This window comes from Dermacentor albipictus, chromosome 6 (assembly GCF_038994185.2).
Source record: "Dermacentor albipictus isolate Rhodes 1998 colony chromosome 6, USDA_Dalb.pri_finalv2, whole genome shotgun sequence".
Classification (NCBI taxonomy): Eukaryota; Metazoa; Arthropoda; class Arachnida; order Ixodida; family Ixodidae; genus Dermacentor; species Dermacentor albipictus.
Genome location: NC_091826.1, coordinates 99,026,063 through 99,053,613, shown reverse-complemented (window position 1 = coordinate 99,053,613; position 27,551 = coordinate 99,026,063). Strand labels below are relative to the sequence as shown.

Genomic DNA, 27,551 nt, shown 5'->3' with positions numbered 1-27,551 from the left:
CACGCTGACCAGCGCACGCGTCAAATTATCGAAGCATTTGCCAACACCCAACGTAGTTCTTCTAGCATCACTTCGCCATCCATCCAGTAATTAAACAAGGAAATCGCGTATCTGGGAAGTTAACCAATCTTCGGGCACATGCAATCTCAGGTCATTCTTTCCGTGTGTTCATGCCGTTTATGTTTTCTATTTGCCTGCCTATAAATTTTGCGCTCGCCCAATAAACCGACTTGTTGGAAGTCAGCACCCGTCTCACGTGCCTCTTTCTGTGTCCCGTTATTCGCGCTGGTTGCAAAAAATATCGATTCTAGGGGAGTTGGCATCAAGCGGTCGATCGAAGTTTTCTTTTCGCGTCCGCTTACACGAAGTGTGAAAAAGCGGGCGCCACACTTGATAACTTTGAAGGGACCATCGTAAGGGAGCCTGCAAAGCAGCGTGGGTAGCGTCGTGACGGATGAACGCGTGACTGCTATGAAGTACAGAGGCTAATGCAAACATATCTGCGGTTGTTATGAAGCGGGGGTGGTATAACTGTTACCAGTGCAATACGAAGGCAGTCGGCGTAAGATTGTAGGTCAGCAGATGACGGTTCTGAGGCGAAGAACTCACCGGGTACGCAAATGTCTTGAAGGGGCAGTGCAATACGACGAAGACAGAAGGCAGGAACACACATGAGAGCGCGGTCCTGTGTGTTCCTGCTTTCTGTTTTCGTCATATTGCGCTGCCCCTTCAAAATGTTCAACCAGTACCAACTCGCCCAAATGTCGGTCCTTCTACGCAAATGTCTTGCTGAACACGAGTTCTGCTGATGAACACTCTGCAGCTGTTTTCAGAGCTGTACGTAGACTTAGTAGAACAAAATTTAGGCGCTGTGTCTAGGGAATCATGGAGTCCTGGGCGCGAAGTGCTGCTTTCAGTTGACGGTGGTAGCGTTCTACCACGCCATTATAACATAAGCTCTCGTCCGTATGTGTGCTACACCGACAAGACATAATAGAGTTTGCAAGAGGGACGAGTTAAACTGCCTTGCTCTTTCTGCCGGTATGGTGTGTGGTACGCCATAACGAGAAATCCAGTTATTTAAGAAAGCCTGAGGTACAGACTCTGTAGTAACGTGAGAGAGTGGCATTTATTCAGGCCAGCCTGTTTAGCGGTCGATAAAAGTCAGTACGCATCGTTGGTTCCACGGCGGTGGTAGCGGACCAAATATATCGATGTACACGTGGCCGAAACGAACGGTGGTCTAGTCCATTCGTTCTCTACTTCGACTGCTTGCACCGATGACTGAGTTCCGATGATACCACTAGCTCCAATGACGATCATGGCGAAGTTCGCATACTGCACCTGCCACCGCGAAGGCGATGATGTCACTGGCCCATGACAGCTTGCAGTGACGGCACGCAGCCACGGCGGCGGGCAAACCCTGTAGACTGCTGCAACAAACTTTGATCAGTGGAGCCGGCAACATCCGAGTCACCAAGGCCTTCCAGGCACCCGAAGGCCTTAAACCTGGCTGGCTTTCCAGACGTACGCTTCGCGAGAATATAGCATACTAGGTAGTGGAACCTGCGAGTTATCAAGGTTTTGCAGGAACCAGAAGGCCCTAAGCCATTCCCGGAGGCATACCTGGTCCGACCTTCATTCCCAACCTCGTTTTGAGGAGAGCACGCAGCATGTAGCCTGAAGGTGTAGCCGCATGCTTACTGTCCTGCCACCGCAGACAGACCAGCGCCAGCCACCATAGGCGCATAGTTAACAGGATGGGAAGATTGCAGGCAATCCTGATCGTTGCTCCAAGAGTGATGCTTCCACTACAGTTCATAATGAGTCTCGATCGCCTGCGATTACACTTGAACACTGGGCACCAGTTAATAAGTCCTCTCGAACCTACTGTGCGGGAAGTCTTCACACTGCAACGCCGAAGGTTGCAGCCACTGACGGAGGTAGTGTCGACGCCATCACATTGATGTCACCCACACCGGTGGCTTCGGTCTCAAAAGGCATCGCCGAGAGGTGCAGCAGCGCGCAGCACACCCGCAGATGGTTTCAGAGGAGAAGGCAGCAGAAACACTTCGGAGCAACTCCCAGAGCTGAAGCTGACACCGCGGAAATGGTCACATACCAAGTCAGACAGGCGTCGCTACTGGTCGTGGAACAGGCGCCATCCGCATTGCCCCCAATCCTGATCTGTTCCGAACGCAGCCGGGGTACCACATTTGGCGACAATGACGGCCACACCGAAGAGCACCCAGCGGAGCCTCGAACCACCACTCGCGCCCTCAACTCCCTTCGTCCTCTACGTTTCGACTGCTGGCTCCGATGCCGGAGTTCCGATAATGCCAGTGGCTCCGATGTTCATGATGGCGGAGTTCCCGTAAATCTTGGCAATTCGCGACCAAGAATGCTGTAGCGGCTTCCTTGCGGTGTCACTTTTTTTTAAAATAAAGGTATAGGCTGCCAAGCTTTGCCAACCAGCTGTTGAAACACGGCGTCAACAGTTATGTCAGAGGCGTCTGCGGTAACGGACATTGGCGCGTCTGGTTGCGGGTGTGCCAGTAGAGTAGCGGTAGCAAGCGCGTTCTTCGCAGTAATAAAAACACATTCATCAGCATTAGACAATGATATAAGCAGGCTTGCTCTGGTTGTGCCAGAGAGTAGGATGTGTAGAGGCTGCAGAATTGGAGTACAACGAAAAATAAGATGATGATAGTGATTGATGAGGAAAGAAATTCCAGTAATCACTTGGTGGAAGATGGACGCGGAAAATCTTTATTGACTTGAACGTGGGCTGGGATGGATTGGAAGCCATGCTCGTCTACTGGATGGCGTAGGAAATTGAGAGAAGCAACGCCAAGCTCACTCTTCGAGATGTTTACAACTAGGTGATATTGACGGAGGCGTTCAAACAATTTACGTCGTTACGTCTGAACAGAGCGACTGAAAGTCGTCTAAATAGATGAAGCAACAAGTCGGCCCACGTAGTACCTAATCAATGAACCGCCGAAATGTTTTAGTGGGCTTACGGACGCCGATAGGCGTGCGGACGTATTCAAACATTCCAAAAGGGGTAATGCTTGCGGTTGTAAGAATGTCCGTAGGCGCCACAGAAATCTGGTGGCAGGCTTTTACTAGCTAAATAAGTAGGAACCATGAAGCGATGCGGTAAAATCGTAGATGTGGGTTATAGGAAACCTATCAGGAATCGTCAATTTGTTACAGGCGCTGTAATCACAGCGTGGCCGCCAATGAAGCGTCTTCTTGGGCGCCATGCGTAAAGCAGATGACCAAGGGCGGGCAGAAAGTCGAAGGAAGCCCAACTCGAACATGTGTTAGAATTGTCGCTTTCCAGTTATCAGACGGTCTGGTGCTAAGCGGTGAGGTCGGGCATATCCTGGTGTCTTTGAGTCGCAACGTGGTGCGTGACGTTGTGCGATATTGGATGATCTGCCTAGGGTGGTTCGAACAGCTTTGGAAATTCATGCAGAATGGTGGACCACGGTTTCGGTCATGCGACTGATTGCGCTCCTGATCGTTATTAGAAAGAACGCGTAAGGCAGGCAACTGGATCGTTCGTCTACTTGCGCAGCAAGGTGCGTCCTTGAACAGTTGAGTTCGTCAAAGTGCTGCGGTAACTAGGGTTGTGTCGCCAAGGGTGCATTACAATGGTCTACAGCAGATATCAAATGATGGAAAAAATGCATAATCTGCCCTGCCATCGTCGCTAAGGGCTTGACAGATGTCGTAGTAGGTAAGGCATGTTAAATCATACCTACCTGGTTCGGTAGACGCTGGAAGAAGAGGTGCCGGAGGATTTTGCAGTCGGCCTATGATGGGTTGATTCCCAGGAGTTGTGTCGTGTGGTGAAGCAGCTCAGTTTGGTTTTCTGTCAACAGGCTCCTATGATGACAGGAGCTGTTGAATCCGTCAGGACTCAGAATCGGCGGTGCGCCTTAGTAACCCCCACTCAAGGATGTCGTACTGATCATCAGGCGAAAGAGCTAGCAAAACGTCGCGAACTAATGATCTAGTGGTCGGGTTAGGCCCACTGACGACGTTGCCGTACTTGGCTGCATGACATGTGACTAGGTTATGGCGAAAATACGCCTCGATGTGGACGGACAAAAGTGCACAGTTCGAGGTTCAGAAATTGGGCAGTTTGAGTTTGGTGACGGAAGATGTTTTGTGCTTTTCGAAACATCGTTGTTCGGTGGCCGTTTTCATGGTGTCGAGAAGAAACTTGGTAGGCATATACAGTTGTGATGCGGTATCATGTCCGAGGTCGCAAACTTGTAGGAACAGAAGGCCCACAAAGAAGTGCTATTTATTTGTAAGCTAAATGCATTGATGTCGCGGCAATGATCGTCGAGCCTATATGCCTGATCACGCTTGTCCAGCCTCTTCTGCCACCGCGGGGCCCTGTGAATACTTTCCACAACATTCCTATATCAAACATAATATCTGAAGATCATATTATAGTGTTTGTGTTTTGTCAGGCTACGACCCATATTCCTGTCGAAAGCTTCAAGTGTTCAACTTGCGCCTTGTGGGTTTTAGAACACTCCTAGCATTCATGAGGGCCCTCGGCTAAGCACACTCCCAAAGGTTACGTGCTACGTTCCTGCTTCGAGCGAAACAAGCTCTGCAAAAATTGCGGCACCGAATGCTACCCAACAGACTTAATATAGATACCTCATCATACGTTTTCTCTCCCAGATCCCGCATACATGATCATAGACATCCATAATAGATAATTGAGTTTTTTTCTAGCAACACCTTATTTTTCTTTCAATCCCGTGTTATCGAGTTGAACAATGCAGCTACATCTATCACACAGTATAGCAAGCTGGTTTGATTATATTTTTTGAGATAAGGAACAAATAATCAGAAAAATTTCTTCTTATGCATAATTGTGACCAATTCAACTATAAATATTGCAAGCTGCCCAAGAAACCCAATAGGCATTCCCTGATTTGGCCAATTATTAGGATTCCAATAAGCATTGCTCTACCTAGCTATTACATGCGCTGCATAAAAAAAGCGCGATAATTCTGTCATGGTGAAATTACGTGCTAGGACATCTACAGTGTACTAAACATCCTACTTTTTATTTTGCATTTACAGTGAAATACACAAATATTTTCATAAAAATGCCAGATTATGTGCCTGTTAAAACTGCATGAATTGGCATATTGCTGCATATGCGTACATGCTTCATTCTTCATTGTGATAATCAAACATCAGTGATAAGCACGTCTGCTTTCGTCTCGATATGATGCTGGTAGTGGTCCAACAAACAAACAAATACATACATAAAAACTTTTTACGCTGTGTAAAGAAGCTAGTACGAAGATGGAACCATTAGTCTGAGACATTCGCTTTACCAAGTAAGCTGGCCAGGAATTTGGCTGCTCGTAGCATAATGACAAAAAAAACGAAGTATATGAGGTTCAGTTACTCGAAGCACATACTGCTCTCTTCATAACAAAAGCTTACAATAATGAAATATTAGGTTAATATCCGTCCAACTTTTCCAAAATGTTATAACTTCGGCATTTTTATAGCAGAAGGCTTCCGAATTGCAACACATGCGCAACATAGTCTAAGGCAGGAACCAGGGGCCCTTCAACGTGGCAGATGATCAACAAAGCGAACAACATATTCGACTGTTCATTGGCACACAATAATAGTGCGTGTATATTAGTCCTGTACCCGCCATGGTTGCTCAGTGGCTATGGTGTTAGGCTGCTGAGCACGAGGTCGCGCGATCGAATCCCGGCCACGGCGGCCGCATTTCGATGGGGGCGAAATGCGAAAACACCCGTGTACTTAGATTTAGGCACACGTTAAAGAACCCCAGGTGGTCGAAAATTCCGGAGTCCTCCACTACGGCGTGCCTCATAATCAGAAAGTTGTTTTGGCACGTAAAACCCCATTATTAATTAATAATAGTGCAGCGGCACCAGCTTCCTAAACAAATTTGACAGATATCAGACAAATGTAGGTAGGTTTCTGGAAATCAAATTTGTTATCACCGTGAGTAAAGCCCAAGAAATCCAATGAGAATTTAGCAATCTTGCCTATTATGAGAATTCAAACAAGGATTCCTCTCTCTAGCTACTACACGCTCGGCATTGAAGAAGGGCGAGATTTCTGAATTAGTAATTATAATTAACGGGCCCAAGGAACTAATATTAGTAGTCAGCGTTGGACGGAAACGATGTACATTTGTATCGAAATGGTTAAGGAAACGCTACTTAAACCGGATATCTCTTATTTGTATCTTTAGCAGGATGGCAATGGAAGTCAGCATAAATTCGTACCCAGAGAGCTTCGTCAAGGCCACACCCAATGCAGGTACTGAAAAGCGGCCACAACGCCTTCACAGCATCCCTAAATGCTGCTCTGGTTTTGTTGTCCACGTACATCATGGGTTGCCTCACCCTCGCGTATTCGCTGAACGAGACGACACCCAGCTGTGTAGTGCCGTCGAGCAAACAGAGGAGGAAGCCGTCAACAGCAGCTTTCAGCGTTTGTAGCCGCTTGTGTTCCTGCAATATGGAAGACAAAATGCGTGCAAAGTGTAGTATAGGCGGTCTCTAAGGAAATCGCCATACTGATCTTGAAGTCTGTATGGCTTCTATACGCCTCGTGCACAGCCTATGGATGGATGGATGGATGGATATTAGGGGCGTCCCCTTTGGAACGGGGTGGTGAGTTGCGCCACCAAGCTCTTGCTACTGTACCGCTTAACATCCTACCTAGGTTAAACAATGAAAAAAAAAACACTGAACTACCACGCCCAAGTTTTCTGATCCCCTATTGCGAACTGTGCTTTTGTACGTATCCGTCTTTTGTCGTTTCCCTACTTTTCTTCCACCAATCCTGCTGTTTGCTTGCTTTACCACTGCTCCCTCTGAGCCCAAGGGCTTCAAGGAGGCCAGTGGTGCCTAAATGGACCGCTGGGTAGACGTCCTCACATTCTAATAAAATATGCTCCGTAGTTTCCCTAGCTTTACCGCAGCAAGCACATGCTTCTTCTGCAGCACATGCCTAAAGCACGTGCCTATACAGGCGCCACTGAAAACCACCTAGCGGACGCTTCCAAAAGTACACGCGCGAGCAGTAGCAGACGACAACCCTTTGCAGCAAGGATGGCTGAAGTTCGCGGCTGCGATTTCTCCTTTGTTCGGGAGCCAGGCTGCTTCTTCCGCGGTGACAGCTGTAGAGAAGATGCTGACCTCTGTGCGTGCGGGTACGGATCTTACCGCTGTTTGGGACTGCATGGTCCACATACGTGCAAGGTGTGTCCTGCAGACAAACGCCATGAACCCCCTCTACATGACGTGGAGCTCATGTTCACTAGCCGATAAATTTTGTTGAGTGATGCAATCTCTCGACAGTTTTTTTTTGTTCTACCCTCGCCCCAATGCTGCTATCGTACCTGAATAACAAGCACCCGTCTTTAGTGCAGACTTATATCAAACGAATCCGAACGGTGCAATCTCTGCATATGCCATCGTAATTTTTCTGCCAATGAATACATGTGACATCGCCGAATAAGTGCACTCGAAGTCGCCTCAAGAAGAGTAATTGCCAATTTATTGATGTAAATGCGTACACTAGCCGCACAAAGTCACCAAACACACGGGTTAATAAAACCGCGTGTTAGTGCTGTACCGCCGATGCAAGTCTGCTGCATAAGCCGATGAAATACCGTTCTTGCTGGAGTTCGTGCAATTTTAAATTCCCCAAGGGAGCTGCTTGGAAACGTGCAAAGCTAAAGACTGACTAACTTTTCAGTACTTTTTTTATATATCTAGAGAGGTGTGGCACATGATGTATTTAAAGGCAGGGCAGCACCAGTCAAAGTAGATGAGCCCTGGCGGCAAGGCCCGGTTTAGTCGTCTGCAGCGTAAGTATAAGAAAAAATTCAGTTGAGTACAAAACTCACATGCAAGATGGGACTACGTTGTGAAACAAACAAATCACTTGGCGTGTTAAGTTTGCTCAGGCAGCATCGAGGTGTGACGACTTCCCAAACGGGACGCGGACTTTTCAGCGAAAAATGGAACAAAAATACCATATGCAGCAGCTATTAGCAATTCTCGCCCTGCACTACCGATTTTCTAAACACATTTCCAAAAATACAAACAATATCTAAGATGCTCTCGGGTGAAAAGAATAAAGCTGTTAAAGAAGCACTTCCTTGGTATCATTCCGATAAGACACAGCGTGATCTATACCTTTTACAAACAAGGCAGGATGAAAACTTCGCTGCTCAAAAGAGTCGACAAGAGTTATGCCTAGAGCAAGTAGCAACAGTTAAACATGTGCAAAGCCGCGCATAAAATAGATGTAAAAACATGAAGTGCGCAACAGCTGGTGCGAGGATTTACCGCACCACATGAATCCAACAATTTCAGATTTTGCAAACTTCAGTAGCTTTACCATACAACGCAATGCGCTCGTGCAATCGTACTCCCTAGCTAGCACAACGCGGCAAAGAAGCGGAAAACAATGTGAGCGGCAAACACTGGACGAAATGCCTTTAAACCTCATGCTGCACTAGAGACGAACTTCGCTGCACACGCGTCCAACTACGATCGAGTGAAAAAAAAAACACCGACGAGACAAAGGAAAGGATGAGAACAAGAAATTTCCCTTCGAAGCGACGATCCATTTTTGCTACCGTTGCTCCCGCTGATGAGGCTTTGCCGGGAATAAATAGAACCGTATCGCCGGCACGTTTTCACCGGTATTTGAGCCCCCCACACAGCAACAATTCTTCTTCGACATTCCCTGAAGCTTTGGCCACCCAACGCGTGCGAATGGTGTTGCTTATCTTGCTCTGAAAGCGTGAATAAGACAGAGAAGCACAATGAACGATACAACAAACTGCGGCGCGCGCAATGCTCCTCTCCCGCGTGTTCTGCGCAAGGCTGCCACCAGGGGCGCGTCCGTCGGCGTGCACGGTGCGTATAGCACTGATAATTTCCTAAATGAAGAAAACAGGGAGAAGTGATGCGGCTAATGAGAGGAGCGTGGTTTTGAGTAATTCCTAAAAGGAAGCTCTAGAGGCCGCTCTAGTCTGCATAAAACGATGCGAAGTTGAACTAGTTTGTATCTACGCAGTACTATTTGATGGTGTTAGCGCAATGAAAAAAAAATAGGATTAGCCGACTTTACCGCCAGATATAATATGATCCCTTTGCGGTATATTTTACAATATGAAAGATGAAAAGATTGTAAAACTTTTTACCCGCAATAAACACATTCAACAATAGTGTCAACTTCATTCATACTGTACAAACAGATTATTGCGCAAGTCGGCAAAGGATAATTGGCACGTATATAGCGCAATTTAGTGCCGACACGACAACGAAGATCCACGACTGTAGCTCAATGGCTATGCAGCGTTGTGCTGCTTCCGGGACTGGCATCCGTGGTCTCGAGATCAGCATCACACGAAGTGGTGGTTACGATTCCCGGTTGTGGTGGTTGATTAAGAAGCAGCTAAAGGACTGTGGTCGAGCGCGTTTTCCTTCTCAAGAGTGCTGAGTGTCAGAAAACTTATGTACCCTTGCGTAGGTACATCATCAATCACGTGGGTGCACGTGAATGGAACTTAGTTTTAAGAGTAATTGATAGAACACCGCTACGAATTACAGCCAAACGACAGTGTGGTTTCGCGCCGTTAAACTTTATAATTTATTCTCTAAATGCCACGAAGTTGGCTAGACAAAAGTTGCGGATCTGACGCACTCTTTTAATCAACTTAGGTGAAGCTGTTTAACTTCTTCAGAACCTTTACTTGAACATAAATATCGTGAGTTGACGTTACCTAGCTTGCACCGTGCACTGATTTTTCTCAGTTTAGCACACGGAACACACAGGGAAGTGTTTTTGATCGAGGCCTTTGTTGTGCACCATTGTTCTTAATCTGCAAGGCGCTTGAGCGTTATCGTTGCCTCACATGGCAGATCGTATCGTGGTAGAAGTGCTGACATTTAATTGTGCAATGTAGGGGTACGCGCCATAACCACGATCTGAGTATGAGGCATACTGAGGTAGCGAATTACGGTTTAATTTTGACACCGTGGTTTTCTTTATTATCCACCTAAATCTAAATACACGAGCGTTTTTGCGTCATGGCAGAGAAGTTTTCATTTGACGTGCTGCCGCTTATACACTGTCGCCTGTTGTGTGTCGTAGACGCTACTGTCCTTTATAGCGCACTGCTTCTGCGTGTCCTGTGTCACTTGTGCGCTTAACAAACTTGCAGGTTGTTTATTTCGTAAAAGAGCAGAAACGTACCATACCGCACCTTGACCTTAAGTTTAGCCAGTTTGTCTTTACCTACTGTCGTGTTAATAAGTAATGTTGCTAGTGTTGCTTTGCCTTCTTACGTTACCTTTTCATTTCCTTTCATCCCCCAGAAGTGGGAACTGCTAGTGAATAGTGAAAAGGCAGTCACTCACTCGTTTTGCGAATGAGTGGGTTCCATAGATCCTCTGTCTCCACGGCCTTCCTCCTCTCTACTATTCAATGTACCACCCCTCTGGACTGTTGCCCATTAACATAAAGGTGAGCGCTGCAGTTTATGCAATGCTATTGTAGCGGGTTACGGCTAATTACAGCCATCATGAGGGTATTGTGGCCCAGTCCAAGGAACTCGAGTGGGCGTTGTGACGACCGTTGATGAAAACTAGCAAACGATCTTCTTATGTTGACTTTGCTCTCCGCCATGGTCGTGCCATATATTTATACACTGTGTATGACTTCCGAATGCGGCTTGCATGTCAGCGCAGCAGCAGCAATAGTAGTGAAAAAGTCGTACGAAGAGGTAAATGAGGCGTTGCTTTAAAGAAGAAATAAGGGTGGTCGTGCTTGTTCGAAACATATTACATTGGATTTTGCTACCATTAGATCACGTAGACAATCGTTCCGACGGATGCTCTAAAAATGCCTGATTTCAAGTATTGGCTTGTTAGGAATCGCCTGCCGAGGTGCCGACTTGAAAAGTTTTGCCAGCCAGCTGCGGCAGCGGCGTCGACATTTTCTAGGAAGCCACCGTCTTTCTCCAGCCGAAAGGCGCCACTAGGTCTATTGTGTGAGGAGGCAAATACGCCACGTCAGCAACTCTCCGTCGCGAGAAAGCCGCGATGAGGTCGAGGAACCAGGCTTTGTTACTGAACTCGCCGCCGCCGATATGGTCTGCCATGAGCGGGGGAGTTCCGGAGGAGAGGTATTTGGCGGCACCTCCCCACGCGCCTTTGAAGACGTAAGCCCAGAGCTCTGCGAAGCCCGTCCCACTTCGGTGGGGGCAGTGAAACCAGTGCGTACGTGTGTGTGTAAGCCCTCCCGCTCAATGGCTACAATGACTGATCGAACGAATTTTCCCTCACCTAGGGATCTAGGACGGACGCAGTGTTTATAAGCGGCTGTTTGTCGGCTGCTAGGTGTGCTCGTCAGTGTGCTCGTGAGCAGTGTGCTCTGTGATCGTGCTCGTGAGTGGTGTGCTCGTGCTGGAGAAACAGTGTGTTTGGAGCTTCGGGCTCGTATGCTGTATGCTTTGTCTTGCGGGCTCCATTTGGGAGCCACGCTAGACTGTTGAACGTATCTCTTGTTTTAACTTAAATATCTGTGAATAAATCCTGTACGCCTAGCTCTTCCCATGTTCCTCCCTACGGCCTACAACCCTTACAACTGGTGGCAGTGGCGAGATCGTCCGACAACGTCTACAACTGGTGGCAGCGTCGAGAATGTCCTACAACCCCTACAACTGAATGGCAGTGGTGAGATCGGCCTACGGCTCGTAGATCGGCCTACGACGTATAGACAGCAACGGCAGCTCACGGACTTTGGGACATGATGACCGACCGGCATCGCGATCAAGTTGGAGGCGACTTGCGAGTGACCACCTCTTACAGCTGACTGGACACGGTGGAGAAGGACTGGTGATATGGTGCTGCTTCAATGGGTAAGCGTTTGCTTTTGGCTGTGAGAATTACCAGGCTTCAATTTGTTTGTTTGTAGATTTTAATCGCTGGGCATCTTTTACTTGTATTCTGATTTGCCTGGGTATCGCACGAAGTACTGTGTGACAGCAGATCCAAAGCTTAAAGGAGCGACCATGGTCCTATTGTGTTTTACGAGAGCTTACCTGTAGTGGTTGTGTGAAGAGGTCGAGGTAGACGTAGAGGAGGACTTGACGGAAGCAGAAATTTGTAAAACCATTCTCCAAAGTGACAATGATTTGAAATTTATAGATCAAAGGGTAAACGAATTGTAAGAAAAAAAAAGGAACAGGAAGCAATTAGGCAAGAACAGGAAGAAAATAGGCAAATACAGGAAAAAGCTAGGTAGGAAATAAGAAGAATTCTGCAGGAAGAAGGCCTTACAGAAGTAACGAGGCAGTAGGATTGTGCATTGAACGAAGAGATTCGAGGCTTGGAATAGGAATTCGAACTGAGTCAACAGCGGCATGAGAAATCTGTAGTCTGGACGCAGCGAAAGTGGCAGGAAGTCGATAACAGATTTTGGTTTAAAGCCGAGAGAATAGTAGTACCTGTGAGATTAGCAGCAAGTTCATAGGTGAACTTGAAGCGCTAGCAGCTGACGATGCCTTAGTGACAGCAGAGGCCGTTAAAGGCCGTAGCGAGAGCGACGAGGAGCTGTGCCAACAAGGCACTGTAGAGACAGCTAGGCCAGCTGTGAATGAATTGGCACAGTCACCGCGCGTGTACGGCGCATGTACTGTTGACGAGGTCGTTAGCGAGGTACATGGTACTTGTTGAACCGCAGACGTAAGCACCCATGTTGAGTCAGATATGCGTGCCGAAGTGCAGTGCCAGCTGGACGATGCAGTTGGGGTCAGTTCGAAGGATTGCGAGCTGCGTAGCTCAAGGGAAGACAAATGCATTGTTCAGGGATCAGTGCAGCTATCCGCCAGTATAGGTAGCCCAAGAGAGTGATGATTTAGTTACATATCATTCAGACTGTGCGGATAAGAGAGCGATCCAGACCGACGAGATGTGTGCCGGCCAGCACGAGACGCGAGAGGGCGGCATGAAAGGGAATTCAAAGAGAAGCGCCGCAGAAAGAAGCGCCATAAGGATAGAAAATTGGTAAATAAGGTAGCGCAGCCAAAGGCGGTGACGGGCGAAAAAAGGCAAGCTGCAATGAAAAGAAAGGTGCGGTCGTCGTTGACGACGTGTGCGCATCAAACACGTTCGAGCCACCGGTCAAAAAGAGACCGAGAAGCATGTTCTGCAAGGACGCGGACAAAGGGCACGGGGAAGTTCCTCGTCGTTCCGTCGTCCTTTTCGGAGTGCAACATGTTGTGCGAGGGAGCGCAAGGTGGCAAGACGAGACGAGATGGTAGGGAGCCCCGACGCGGTCAGTGGAGTTCGCGATGAAAGCGTGGCACCAGGACGCAAATGGTCAGGAGACTGCAACGTCTTGAAGGAGCTGATAGTGTTTCAGCCTTTTTGTTGTTCCTGGGTAGCCAGAATAGCTTCCGATCCGCGACTACCTCGAGTACAGCTGAAAAGTATGAGTCAGTCGAAAGCGTTTGGAACAAGGAGGCCAAGAGAGCTTCCGTAGACGTAAATTGTATTGTTTTGTTTTATTTTTGAGCATTTTGAAGCTTTTCGTGATTTGAGGCTACAATTTCTTTAAATAAGTTAGGTATGAGCTTTATGTTTTGTTTGAGAAGCTCCGACAACTGACAGATGCGTTTTAGGTAAGAGTTTAGTTTCTCGAGGTGTTAATTAATGAGTAGATAGGCTTTTTCTTTCTTGTGAGCAAGGTTATTGGTAAGAGGCCAATTGTAGCGCGCGTGAATGTTAGTTACCCTCTTTATTTTTTTAACACAGTTTTGGAATTTTCTAAGCATAAGCGCGTAGGTTATCAGTAAGTGCGTCATTTGCACGGGGAATCATTCTTAGTTCCATTAGCGTCTGTCCTGTGCGGATGGAAGGAAGCAGAAGGTTTATGACGTGGTTGCACGTGTGTGTTTAGGGCGGTCACGTTCTGACTTCTCTAGTGAGCATGCGTGGAACTAGTTGGTAGAAGACTAATTTTTAAAGGGTTCTGCGGGTTGCCAAGTTCGATTAAGGTACGTGTCCTCCATGGACTAAAGAAACAAATGTGAGTAAGCGTGATGAGATGCTTACGTACGACGCAAGTACGCGTTCTGAATAGAGGCCGCAAAGCTAGCGCGATTGGGATTACGTACCTGTGGAGTTGGCCAGACTGCAGTGACAACAGTACGTGAGATAAGTACGCGACGGCGATAGGGTAAAAACAGGCTGTTCGTGAACTTAGTCTGCTTAAGTTATGTTCGGCTATTGGTGGTTGAGAGCCTTCAGTTTAGTTCTGCGTAAAGCTTTACTCTTGTGCAGCGTGACGGTTAGGTTTGGTCGAACTCATAGGGAACGTGAACCCTCGCTTTGGCGGCAACAAATTTTGGGGCAAAATTTGGGGTTTGCAGTTGAGTGCCTTGCATTTATATTTTGATAGGAAGCCTGGTGGGCTAACAGCTGTTTGCAGGCGTTTTCACACTGAGTGGTATTGTGTTGCCAGGATCAACTCCTTTGTGCCGGTTGTTCTGAGATGGTTGAAGGCATTCCAAGTCCGCAGGGGTTCCAGATTCCAGCCATATTCTTGCTATCCAGCCTTTCTCCTCCTGCGCAGTGGTTTTCTGCGCTGGACAGCCGATATTTTTCAGGCCATGGAGGAGCTGTTAGGAATGGCCTGCCGAAGTGCCGACATGAAAAGTTTTACCAGCCAGCTGCGGCAGTGTCGTCGACATTTTCTAGGAAGACACCGTCTTTTTACAGCCGAAAGGTGTCACTAGATCTACTGTATGAGGAGGACAATACACCGTGTCAGCAAGTCTCCGTCGCGAGAAGGCCAAGATGAGGCCGAGGAACCAGGCTTTGTCACGGAACTCGCTGCCGCCGACCTAGTCTGCCGTGAGCGGGGGAGTTCCCGAGTGAAGGTATTTGGCGGCACCTCCCCACGCGCCTTTCAAGACGTAAGCCCGCAGTTCTGCGGAGGCCGTCTCAGCTCGGTGGGGGCAGTGAAACCAGTGCGTACGTGTGTGTGTAAGCCCTGCCGCTGAAAGGCGGCTCGGCTACGATGACTGGTCGAACAAATTTCCCTCACCTAGTGATCTAGGGAGGACGGAGCGTTTATAAGCGGCTGTTTTTCGGCTGCTAGGTGTGCTCGTCAGTGTGCTCGTGAGCAGTGTGCTCTGTGATCGTGCTCGTGAGTGGTGTGCTCGTGCTGGAGAAACAGTGTGTTTGGAGCTTCGGGCTCGTATGCTGTATGCTTTGTCTTGCGGGCTCCATTTGGGAGCCACGCTAGGCTGTCGAATGTATATCTTGTTCTAATGGCAAGATCTGTAAATAAATCCTGTACGCCTAGTTCCTCGCATGTTCCTATCTACCACCTACAACCCTTTGAACTGGTGGCAGCGGGAAGATCGTCCGACAACCCCTACAGGCTTGTTTTTCAGCATCATCTGCTACCACATAAGTAAGGCTGGACTGCATGCTGAAAGAGAGAGGCTAGCTCTAGTGCGGTGTGTAAACACATTCTGGGAAGCCGCTCGGGCCACCAAGTGAAATATGTGGTTAAGGCAGGTGTTTTATTTGGAGGTCTGCTTTTAATGGGCTCTTCGATTGTGCTTCGTGTTGACGCGTTCTTTTGTGCCATGGAATACTGTACTCACAAATGCTTCCATTTATTTCAAGGAGGCCTGCGAGTCTTTTTGAAACTTTAGTTCGGAGTGCGATTGCACGTCGAAGGCGATGGGCAACTTCGTTTTCTTCCATTCGAAACGGAATACTGTAGAGCATGGCACTGTGCGGGATGTAAAGTTCTAGTAATGATCATGTGGCCACGGCTCGCCGCGCCTAATGCTGTGGCAGCCAACTGGAGGTGACACTCAGAAGACTGCCTGCGCACGGCATTATGGAATGCTGGTTTTGTACCATATGGCTGATTTGCCAGCGTTGCCGTTACTGCGATAGCCATAAAAGATAAAATTACCTATAAGCGTGTCTAACACGGTGGTTTACTCTCCATTGAAACATGTATGAGAGACAGGCATGATACCAAAACCTCTGCTTTACATACACTCAGAAAACAACATTGCCGTGTAAACTGAATGATGTAAGCTTATGTTTGAGTGGAGTATTACATGATGTGAAATTGAAGCTCAGACATGGCATATCTATATGGGCCATCTACAGACATTCAAATGTTATTATGTCCCATAGCCCTATATTCCGAGAGGTTAGAATTACTAGACAACGCAGGATGCAAAGGCTCTTACCCTCATGCTGCCGGAAACATCCAGGACAAGAACAGCTCGACGCTTCACGTCGCGGTCTTGCTGTATTTCATCAATGGTCACCTGGATGGTCTTGGATACGTTGGGTGGTGGAAGGCTAAAGGCAACGTTGTAGACAAAGCACACTTGTCACTTGTCAAAAAATATATCAATATTTTAACTATATTGCAAATGGTAATTTTCAATTTGATAGAACAGAAGAAACGTCGCATAGAGCTGCTGCATTGAGCAGCTTCATGGAGGTGGCCACCCCGTTGTTTATCCGCAATCGTCATCTTCACATCAAGGTCTTCAAAGACACACTTCGACCAAGCACCTAATAAACTTAAATGCATGCATATATTAGAGAACTACAATGTATTACAAGGACTTGGGATGAAAAGTGGAGATAAAAATGCTCGTTACACTGAGGAATAAAAACAAACTGCAATCGCCTCTACGCAACTTATTCCTAGAGAAGTTGCGACCACGTTATTGTTCAGTCTGATGAAGGCAAAAATAACTAAGCAAGATCTTCAAAAATAATGCGAAACTGAACCATATCCTGGCATAGGGTAGAAGACACACTGGAAAAGCAATCAAAGAACCAATAAAATAGTAGCTTTGGTTGAAAGTGGCAATCACAATAATAAATCGTGAGTGTGCTTTAAAAAATTCGGATCAATATTTGTCATAGGCGAAAAAATGCCCAGGTTTTCACAGCTATCGCCTTAGAAACGCGAAGGTGGATGCCTAGTACAACCTGCTGTAATTCACCCTAATCCACCTTAATCCACCCTAATACACCTTAACTACACTCCTTCACCTTAATCCTCCTTTAACCAATTTCATAGACCTTACTCTACCCTAATCCCCCTTAAACCACCCTAATCAACCTCAATTAATTTAAGTGCAGCTTAATCCACACTAATTCACCTCAATCCACACTAATACAAATTAACCCTCCTTCATCAAACATTACTTACTCCTTAAGCCACTATAATTCTCCCTAATCCGCCCCAATCCCTCTTCATCTACCTATTTCCAACTTAATGCTTGTTAATCGATTTTAATCCTTCTTTAACAACCATAGTCGACCTTAATCCACCCTAAAAATCGCTATTCCAGCCTAATCGAATCTAGTCGACCCTAATCTATGCTAATCCAGCTTAATGCACCCTAATACAGCCTAAAATCTTCTTTATCCACCATAATGAACCCTAATTCACTTTAATACACCTTAATAGACATTAATCCTCCTTCGTCTACCCTAATCGAATCACTACTGAGTGAATAAGTGACTTTCCTGATCACTAATCATCTCTTCTGCACGACTGCAGATGCCATTGTTCACTTTGGGCCTTCCTTGGGCCACGTGATATTTTGGGTACCTCACAACGTCACCTTGAAACAGAAATCTAAGCCTTACGCCATAAAATACTTTCACAATAAACGTACCCAGAATTAAAGCACTTGTTTCACATAGTGTCTGCAGCAAGAGTGTATATTCCGTCGCTAATGATTACGCGGGTTGTAAGCCCTCGTGTTAAATTCAGTTGTACTAAGTTAATATTTGTTGGATAGGAACAATTTTTTGTATCATGCTGACCGAAAAACTAAGCAAGATTGCGTTTGTGGTCATTTTTAATGTGTTTATTACGTGTATTCTCTTATTTTGCAGCTATCACCATATTCTAGGAATTATTCTCGTGTGGGCAACAGTAGGAAAAACTTATTTTCATTATTTCAGAAGCTGTACAAACAATACCCTTGCACCTACTCTTCTTATGTTGCACCTGAGCTCTTTTATTTGGAATGAGCAGCATGCGCAGGACCTTCTCAAGGTTTCTAAGCAATATATATCGCACCAGCTGGAAAGGAACATTTGACTGATCAATTAACGAAGCATGAAACCAGCTGGTCTTCCACTCTTTTGCTATCTTCTAGAGTGCAAATTATTGAATTTTCAGGTAATAATATGTACGTGTCCAACTTTTACTTGAACATCAATATATTCTCTATATTACTAGTGTACGCGCCCTCTGGAATCAAACACCGTATATATGGCACTGACTGAGCGGTTCAGTTTCTAAACAAGAAGCAGCAACAAATTTCTAACACGAGACGTCACGATTGAGGCATGCACTAATCTTGACCGTCCAGGTGTATCTAACGGGCTCCTTAATCTACGTATGCCAGACGTTTTCTTTCTACGTTTATATAAATGGCATTGGCAAGGCCTTTAATTAGGCACATCGCTACTCGCCCAAGAACACCGCATCACCTTAAAAATTTGCTGAATAATACTTTTGTGGCCAGTGTTTGTTTGTTTGTTTGTATTTGAGGGATACTGAGAGGTTTTAATCCTCAATGAATGTCACAAATTGCTGCTATGATCACGTCTCATAGAAACACGTACACAGAACCCGAAATTCACTCCTTTCCTTTACAGGATTTCGCTGAGGGTGTGCGGCAGTTGAGCAGTCTTGAGATCGCCGGCATCGTCCTGGTCGCGATGCCACCATCGTCATACCATCTCTGTCCTCGATCTCATTGTAGCACAAATTCAGCATCATCAACATCATACTATAGCATCAACATGATACTATAGAACCGTTACGTATAGTGATAGTGAATGATAGCCTCACAGTTTTAGAGCCCCAATTAGCTGACAAAAAGCGCTAATGTAAAACAGCAAACTGGAAACTTCTGCTTAATTATTAAGTGTTAGTGTATTTTCTATATTTAAGAAGGTCCCTCTACAGTGTTTACACTATGGGACCCTTTTCTGTACTAAATGTCAATATTTTTGCATCTGCACAAAGTATTCACTAAAGACCACAATATCGCTAAAAGAAATTGGCTCTTTTGCCAAGAGGGCAAACCATTAAGAGCCATAGGAAAGTGTAGAGTAGCACTTGAACTGCTCGGGCGGTTTTCTAGCTAATGTCGACGCAAAAAAGAACAAGTGTTTTTGGAGTGCAGCTGAAAAACCGCAGTACATCCTATTTACTACCATGCAATTCGAAATGACTACCAGGCTTTATTTCGTTATATATATATATATATATATATATATATATATATATATATATATATATATATATATATATATATATATATATATGCACTAGAAAAACACTTGTTCTTTTTTGCGTACGATAAAGTGTCATGTTGTACAGCTTGTGGCTTGATAACTGGGTCTCGTTGTGTGTGTTGGAGTTTTTTATAACTCTTTCAGTTTGCTGTGATAAATATACAAGTGCACACGCTCGGGCTTGTACTACATAGCTGCACCATTATGTCACAAAGAGCAATGCGTAACAATAAGGTTTGTGGGTAGGTCACCGACATTTCCCTGCAAAAGTGAAGTGCACTTACTGAATGAAATCCTTATTCTTTACGATGACGTCCCAGGTGGGCTTCCCTCCGCAGATCTCATTGTGCAGGTTCGGTGCTTCCTTATTGTGTGGATGACTACTGCTGTTTGATTTGCAAAAACTCGTTATCTGTAAAGGAAGGAACGCTCTACAGAAATAACGATGAGAAGCGTTCACAGCAATATTGTCGCCTAAGCGATGAACATCAATTTATTTTCAACGCTTTCTCATAATCAACGCAAAAAAGAATATTTTGGCCTGTTACCTGGCATAAATAAAAATACCGCAGAAATTATCACTCATGATTGTCAATATAAGCGAATAGTCGAACGCTTCTAGAAAGGTTTTTAGTTATTGATATAATTATTCGTTGCAATGTCTATAAGGCTATTATTGGTCTTTGAATAGCGCTTCTTGCTTCTCTGCATATTTAGCGTATACGACGGGGATATCCTCTGGCATATCTGCACCGGTAACATAGGCGGATATGCATATAAGCCTACTTCTGATTTCAGGGTTGACTCCGCTGGCGCGAGCGCTGGCTTCGAAGGCGAGTTCCATTCTCTATTCCCGCCGATAGAGCCTTCTCTTGGAGCCGCAACAAGCGAACAGAGCGGCGTGAGAAACTTAAGACCACTGTACTTCCCGAGCACTCTACCAAAGCTTCAAACATCTCAACGTTTTCGCGAGGCCGCACGAGCATCTGTATTAGCTATATTTGCAACCGGAGATTTCGGGCACTAAAGATCATGGCTAGAGGCACATAAAACGGGCATTTTAAGCCTGGTTTTGGACAACATAGGACCCTCATTAGGTCCTATTGACCGTTCGCCAATTCTACCCTATTTTCCTTTTTTTTTAATGAGTGTGTGTAGCCCATGTTCATGGTAAAAAACCTCCTTATAGTTAACTTGGCAGCTCTGAAAGGCAGCTACAATATTCTGGAAAGCAACGCATCACAAAGGTTTACTAAGAGCAGGAGAGGCCGTTTTATTGTGAATGCACATACTTCAACCAATACGCCTAATATATTTGCTTTCACACGATGTGTAGGTAGTGTTTAGCTCATAGCCAAACCTTCCTGCTTACAATCACGCATCAAAGAGAGTAAGCGAAAAAAAAAACACAAATTTGTCAGGAAAGCTGTTTAATCGATACTGAGAGTAGCTACATTTCATGCCTAATGAAATCTGAACACATGTTCCAGTGAGAAAAGATACGTGCAATAGCGCACGTTTACGAATGCCTGTAAACGCGAGAACATCCGCTTCACGTCATTATAAGGTGACAGGATTCAAGGTTAGATCTCGTATTGCTCAAGAAAGAAAGTCTACAGGGTGTTGCAATTAAGTAGGACTAAGACTTTTTTCTTTAAAAACCAAAGAGCTCTAACAAAATCATACCGACTGCATAGTAGCGGCACTCATGCGTACTTATATCTAGTATTTTTTTTTCCATCACGAAGAATTAAGTAATTGCTTTAAATAGTACTCTTTATAATTATTGCTTCAATCGCAAACTTGTCATCTGCAGAGTTGCAGGGCACTTTGAATAACCGCCGCATGAAGCAGCCATTTTGTGCTAAAGTGTGCCTGGTGTTTTTTATTTTTTTATTTTTTTGTTGTTCAAGAAAAAACATCAGCCCGCGAAACACGGGATACATGAAATAGGTACGAGCTCGCATGCCGCTACGCAAGTGCTTCCATGCAACCAGTGAATGACATAAGGCTGCATTAGTTTATTGCCGCATTGGGCAAGGCTTTGTCGTGTAGGATGGCTCGAGGGGTTTTGGCGACCTAGCTGTCATGGTGCGATAAGCGTGAGCGTGTGCGGACACAAATATATTGTGCTCAAATATGAGGAACTCGCGATAGCTTTAACTTTCGCATATCATGAAACAAAGCTACAAAATAACTTCAACCAATGTTTAAAAAAACTGTGCGCAAAGAGCACGAAAAAAATAAGAAAGCTTGCTTTCAGAAGAACATAAATCAGTAACTCAGGTACTTATTTACATAAAAAAAAATTGGAGGACGCTTAAGCTTCGCCTTCAAGAGTGGGACGCGACAGCGTTCCCGTCGACCCGCCAAGGGGTATAAGACAATGCGCTACGGCACAGCGATCACTTACGATGCGCCCCGCATCGGACTTAGCGCCCACCCATCACGCGGTGAGCGTCGAGCAACGCAGCGTTCGGCGTGGCAACCAAACGTGCGCCTGAGCGAACGGAACGAACCAAAGAACTCGGTGTCTCGGAGGGGAAACGATCTGCGCCAGCCAAACGTCGTGATCGGCACGGGCAGAGAGATAGATAGTTATCTAAACCGGGAGCACGGCGAAGCGTCGTCAGGGGAGAGGGAGTCGCGCGACGCGCCTGGCAGCGGTCCCAATGCGCGCGCGGCGCGCCTCCTGTCGGGGCAGCGCCGTACATTGAGAGGAGGGGGTCTTCTGTGTTTGCCGCAAGATGGCTCTGCGTGTGCGGAAAGCGCAGAAGAAATGATGCGGAAACGCACTTCGCAACTCGTGTAATTGCGACTTCTGTACGTTACATGTTCATAATTACCGATATACACCGCAGTATAACTTTCCACGGCTCGTTTCGAAGGCAACACCGCATTCACTAGAGGCGCGTTTGCACTGTTTGGAAGCATCGAACTCGTGGCTGAGTGGTAGCGTCTCCGTCTCACACTCTGGAGACCCTGGTTCGATTCCCACCGGGTAAATCTTGGAAGTTGCTTTTTATTTATGAAACGCCTGCCGTTATTTATCGCTCACGGTCAACGCCGCGGACGCCGACGCCGACGACACCGGCTTTTCTGCGACACGAGCTCCTTAACGCTATCGCGTTAATAAACTGAAAGCACGTAAGGCCTCTCCGCCGCCTGCAAAGAAACATGCAAAGGTGTAACGGCTTTAGCCATTTACGCTTCCAGTCTCTTGAACTCAGGAGAAAAGGCATAACAAAGCAGTTTTTACCTATACTCTTAAGCAAAAATACACTCTGGGAGCTATTCTGGACATTCCGCCATTTTCTTCGTTGCGTAACGTATACGAGGAGCGAGTAAAATGGCACCAATGGCCTCATTTTGCTTTCGTAACGTGACACCAAGTTGACGTTTTGCCTAAGAAACTGAAATGAGGGCACTGAACGTAAGGTTCCCGGTAAAGCAAAACAGTTTTCCTCCACAGTAAAAAATAAAGGGGTAGCTCAAAACGCATGATTGTTCCATCGGAAACGCTTCTCGCTTCCGCCGTCTGCTACGTACAAGCGGTCGTTAAAGGGAAGCTGAAGAGTCTCTCGAATTCAATAAGACGCTCCTATACGTATGCAGGAACCTTATAAACCATGTAGGTCAAATTTGGGTTTTTTTTTTCAAATAGGAGCGACGTAATCGTCGGTTGAAATTGCGCTGTAGCTCCGCCCCCCGTCGAATGCCGCGCGCTGCTGCTGACGCTGACGATGCGAGCGGAGACCGGAAACCGCGGTGTTGTGACGTCAACTTTAGTGTTTTGCTCCTTCGCAGCCTGCGCGACCGTGCCTGACCGTGCTCGTTTCTGCGTGCGTGCCGTCGTAATCTGCTTCGATCGACCCTGCATTTCTTTGTTGGTGCGTCCGTGTGTATGTAGAGTGGTGGTCAACGTGCGCAGTATCAACTGATGTGGTGGGCCGATCATGCCGTCTTTCTGTGCAGCCTACGGTTGCACGAACATCAGCGGCCGCGACGATGTTGTCTTGCATTGCTTCCCGCAAGACAAGATGCTTTTAAGGAAGTGGGAGGCTGCTGTAAAGCGAAAGAATTTCAAGCCCTCAAGAACAACACTGCTGTGCTCCAACCACTTCCGTGACGACGATTATCACCAGAATTTCCACTAGCAGGCTTTCTAAACGCAGCGCGAAAAGATCGAAGCAACGAAAACAAAGACGGCACGACTGCGGACTGACTGATGATAACTGGTGTTGGAAGGCCTTATGAATACACGAACTCGCCCAAACCTGGATTTTGATTTGCTGCGAGCTCCTTCATGTTAGCACGCTGAACGGAAGGTGCATGTTTATTTTCCTCCCTCGACGCAGGTTTCGTCGCAAAGCGCCGCGAATTTTCTATTTGCACGTGTGTTGTAAAACAGCCTGCACGCAGCTACCATAACGCAGTGCAAATGTAGAGTTTGCATGTGCTGGAAAGCCGGCGCACGCCAGGACGCTACGCTCCCCCCGTCTCTCGCGCACAGCGAGAAACCGACCGTCTCACGTAGCCGACGGATTCGCCGCCTTTACGACTTCGGTTACGAGTAGTGTGCGGATGGCGCACAGATGAAGATCACTACACGTAATGCATGAACCGGGAAGCTTTTCACGTGTTTGAACCGTCTTTGTAGGTTGCCGACAGCTTTGGACAGCGCACAAATGCCGACGATCGCATCCCCGCTTACGTTGCACGAGGAGGCATGCAGGAACACAACAATGCAGTTGCTTGACCGGAAACGAGCTCACTAGATCGGCGAGATCACTAGATCGCTTTGCAAAAAACATACTCACCAAAGAGCATTTCCAACACGAGGAGATCCCAAGACTTTCGTTCGCTTTCGCTTTCGTTCTCGTCGAAAGCACTGCTCGCACCAGCATCGTTTGCTTCTTCGAGAGGCCGGCTCCTTGCAATCGGCTCGTACACCCGGCCACAAAATATTACGGACCATGAAATGTGAGAAAAAGCTGAATATCTCCGCAACCTCACAACGCAGCCTGGTATTTGCATTTCAGGCCTCGACTATAATATGCTAACAACATTATCTGATACAGTTTTACTGGCTGTTGTCACAGGCTGCTTTGTAATTAAACATTTTCTGAGATCCTGTGGTCCGTAAACTTCTGTGGCCGGGTGTACATGTAGGGAGCAACGCCGAACTCTTCAGAAAAACGTAGTCTCTCTAAATTTTCTATTACCTCTTAATTTTCCATTATGGCACCAAACTACCTGGCACCGCGCTTCATGTGGAGCGGCAGCGGTCGGTCGCTAAAGTTGACGTCACGGGTCGCCCGACCAATCACAGGCGGAAACGAGACGCGCGAGCTGGGCGTGTCCGCTGCTGCACTTTTCGTCGAAATAAAATATATTTGCGCTTTCTTTCGCTCAATTTCGATACGATATTCGAATTCGGAGGATCGAAGGCCATTATGTACACATGTTCATTCATTTTTTCTGGAAAACCTTTCAGCTTCCCTTTAAGAGGAAGCTTTAGCTCGGGCCCAACTCCGACGCAGCCTATTCAAATACATGTAAAAACGCAAAAACGTTTTTCTGAGATAACCTCTGGACCGATTTTAATGAAATTTGTTGCTTTTGAGAGAGAAAGTTAAATTCTAGTGAGTGTTGGAAGCGGAATTTTGATTTAGGGCTAGAATTTTGTTAAAGAGATTTACAAAATTTCAGAAGTTGGAAAAAAATAGAAGCACGAAGTTTACAAACTAATAGCTCTGCATCAAGAAGAGATATCGTGGTTCTGTAAACGGCATCCATTAGATCATTCAAAGCGGACAAATTTCATATGTCATTTTACATCTTACTTAAGTTTGTGACGTTGTTTACGAGGGTTCTGCAAAAGTTGTATTTACGTATTAATAAATTTTTTGAGATTCATGTATAAGATGTCAAATTTGTCCGCTTTATATGTGCTATTAAGTACAATTCGCAGAATTGTGATATCACCTATTCTAGCTGAGGTACAGGGTTGTAAACTTGATAAGTTCGTTTTCTGAAAATTTGCGATTTTTGCCAATTTTTAATAAAAAATTGACGACCTAAATCGAAAATTCGAAACCTACTGTCACTAGATTTTACGTTTTTGTTTTAAATGCAACAAACCCCGTAAAATTTGGTGCTGTGGTTGCCGAGCAAAACGAATTCTCCTTTTACATGTATTTAGATAGGAGCACCCGAGCTAAAGCTTCCTCTTCCCCGGGAAATGGAATGAGTCATCGTACGTTGGCGCCAACGAGCTTGTTTTCTTTCTTGAGAAAACATACGCGACCTGCTAGTGGGGATGCGCGCACTTTCTAGGCCACGCTATCTCGCGAAACGGAAGGGACTCAAGCCCGACTCGGCTCACTGAGAAAGGCAGGATATCACCGATAGCGTTGTGCGCGCCATAGATATCCGCGCGTGCGACGCAAGTGCCGGCACTGCCATAGCTTGTTCCCTTCGCTGGCTACTTGCACCGCGGAAGGAAACTTCAAGGCGCCGCCTTACATACATTTCTTTTTTATAAATTATAGGTCCCCAACAGTGGAAGGAGGCCAAAATCTTGCTTATTCCTCATGATCTACAAAATCTAAGGCCGATATCACTAACCTCCTGTCTTGGCAAATTATTTGAGAAGGTGATCCACACACGTCTCACGTCTTACATTGAAGACCGCAACCTATTTCCCACTAACATATTCGGCTTTCGCCAACATCTGTCGACACAAGATGTTTTCCTGCTACTTCGTGAAGAAGTTCTATGCAACACCACGGTTGGTGCGGAACATCTAGTCCTGGCTCTTGATTTAAAAAGCGCATTTGACACTATTTCACATGAACTTATCTTATCTGAGCTAAGTGACATCGGTTGTGGACAAAGAATCTATGATTACGCCCGCTCTTTCCTGACCTCTCGCATCGCGACAATAGGCATTGGCACTACGCGCTCAGACCCTTTTCCCATGCCCAATAGAGGTACACCGCAAGGGGCGATACTCTCCCCCCTTCTTTTCAATATCGGTATGAGACGCTTAGCCAAAACACTCGACGTCATACCTGGGCTAGGGTACGCGATATATGCAGACAATATTACCCTATGGGCAACCAGCGGCTCGTTAGGACAAAAAGAAGAAATCCTGCAAGAAGCAGCCACCGTTGTTGAAACCTTCGCTCGCAGCAGTGGAATGAGCTGCGCTCCCGATAAATCAGAATTTATCCGGATACGAGGGCGAGGCCGTCAAACTCACGAGCCGGTGAACCTCTTTCTAGGAGACAGCCAGATAAAGGAAGTCCAGAAAATGCGAGTCCTCGGACTGTGGCTGCAAAGCAACAAACGAGTAGACCATACCATTAAAACCCTTAGGACTACGGTGAAACAGATCTCTCGTATGATCCGTAGAGTAACTTATCACCGAAGAGGTCTCAAGGAAACAGAGACGATCCGGCTCGTTTAGGCTTTTGTGCTAAGTCGTCTCACATATAGCCTCCCTTTCCAGGACCCCACGAAAACAGAACTAAAGGCCCTAGATGCGTTGATTAGAACGTCGTACAAAGCGGCTCTCGGCCTACCACAGGGAACCTCTACTGAACGCCTGCTGGCCCTCGGGATTCACAATAAATACGAGGAGCTACGGGCAGCGACGCTCATATCTCAACGGGAGCGGCTTAGCTTAACCACCTCTGGCAGAAAATTACTTTGCCGCATGGGTTACCCTACTCATCCACAGTATGCAGGAGAAGAACTCGAATCTCTGACCAGAGTCCTTCGTGAAAGGATCATAGTAGCTCCAATCCCTAAGAACATGAGTCCAAAATACCACCAGGGACGCAGAAATGCTCGAGCTCGAAAGTTAATGCAGCAATTCGATGGAAACCCGGATACAGTCTACACAGATGTCGCTCGATGTGGTTCTTACAAATACGCCCTCGCAGTGGTAGGAGCGGCCGCAAATCAAGGGCTTGTGACTTGTGCCACGGCTAGAGTTGCAGCTGCGACTACCGCAGAAGCTTCAGCCATCGCGCTAGCTATTAAAACTAAGGACGCTCTGGGACAATCGTCGATAACTCTTACAGATTCCCAAGTCGCATGTAG

At 46.4% G+C, this 27,551-nt stretch overlaps 1 protein-coding gene across 4 annotated transcripts in view; it reads right to left on the bottom strand.

Moving 5' to 3' along the window:
• Positions 1-27,551, bottom strand: part of LOC139061302 (calcium-activated chloride channel regulator 1-like) — a 380,566-nt gene that overhangs the window by 181,997 nt on the left and 171,018 nt on the right. For 3 of the 4 annotated variants that reach the window (XM_070541081.1, XM_070541083.1, XM_070541082.1), the window contains exons 8-10: positions 19,724-19,851; positions 16,346-16,460; positions 6,321-6,548 (exon numbers count right to left, since the gene is read on the bottom strand). In XM_070541081.1, the coding sequence (XP_070397182.1) occupies positions 6,321-6,548; positions 16,346-16,460; positions 19,724-19,851 (471 nt within the window). The remainder of the gene's footprint in view (positions 1-6,320; positions 6,549-16,345; positions 16,461-19,723; positions 19,852-27,551) is intronic. The other variant, XM_070541084.1, reaches the window with a different exon arrangement.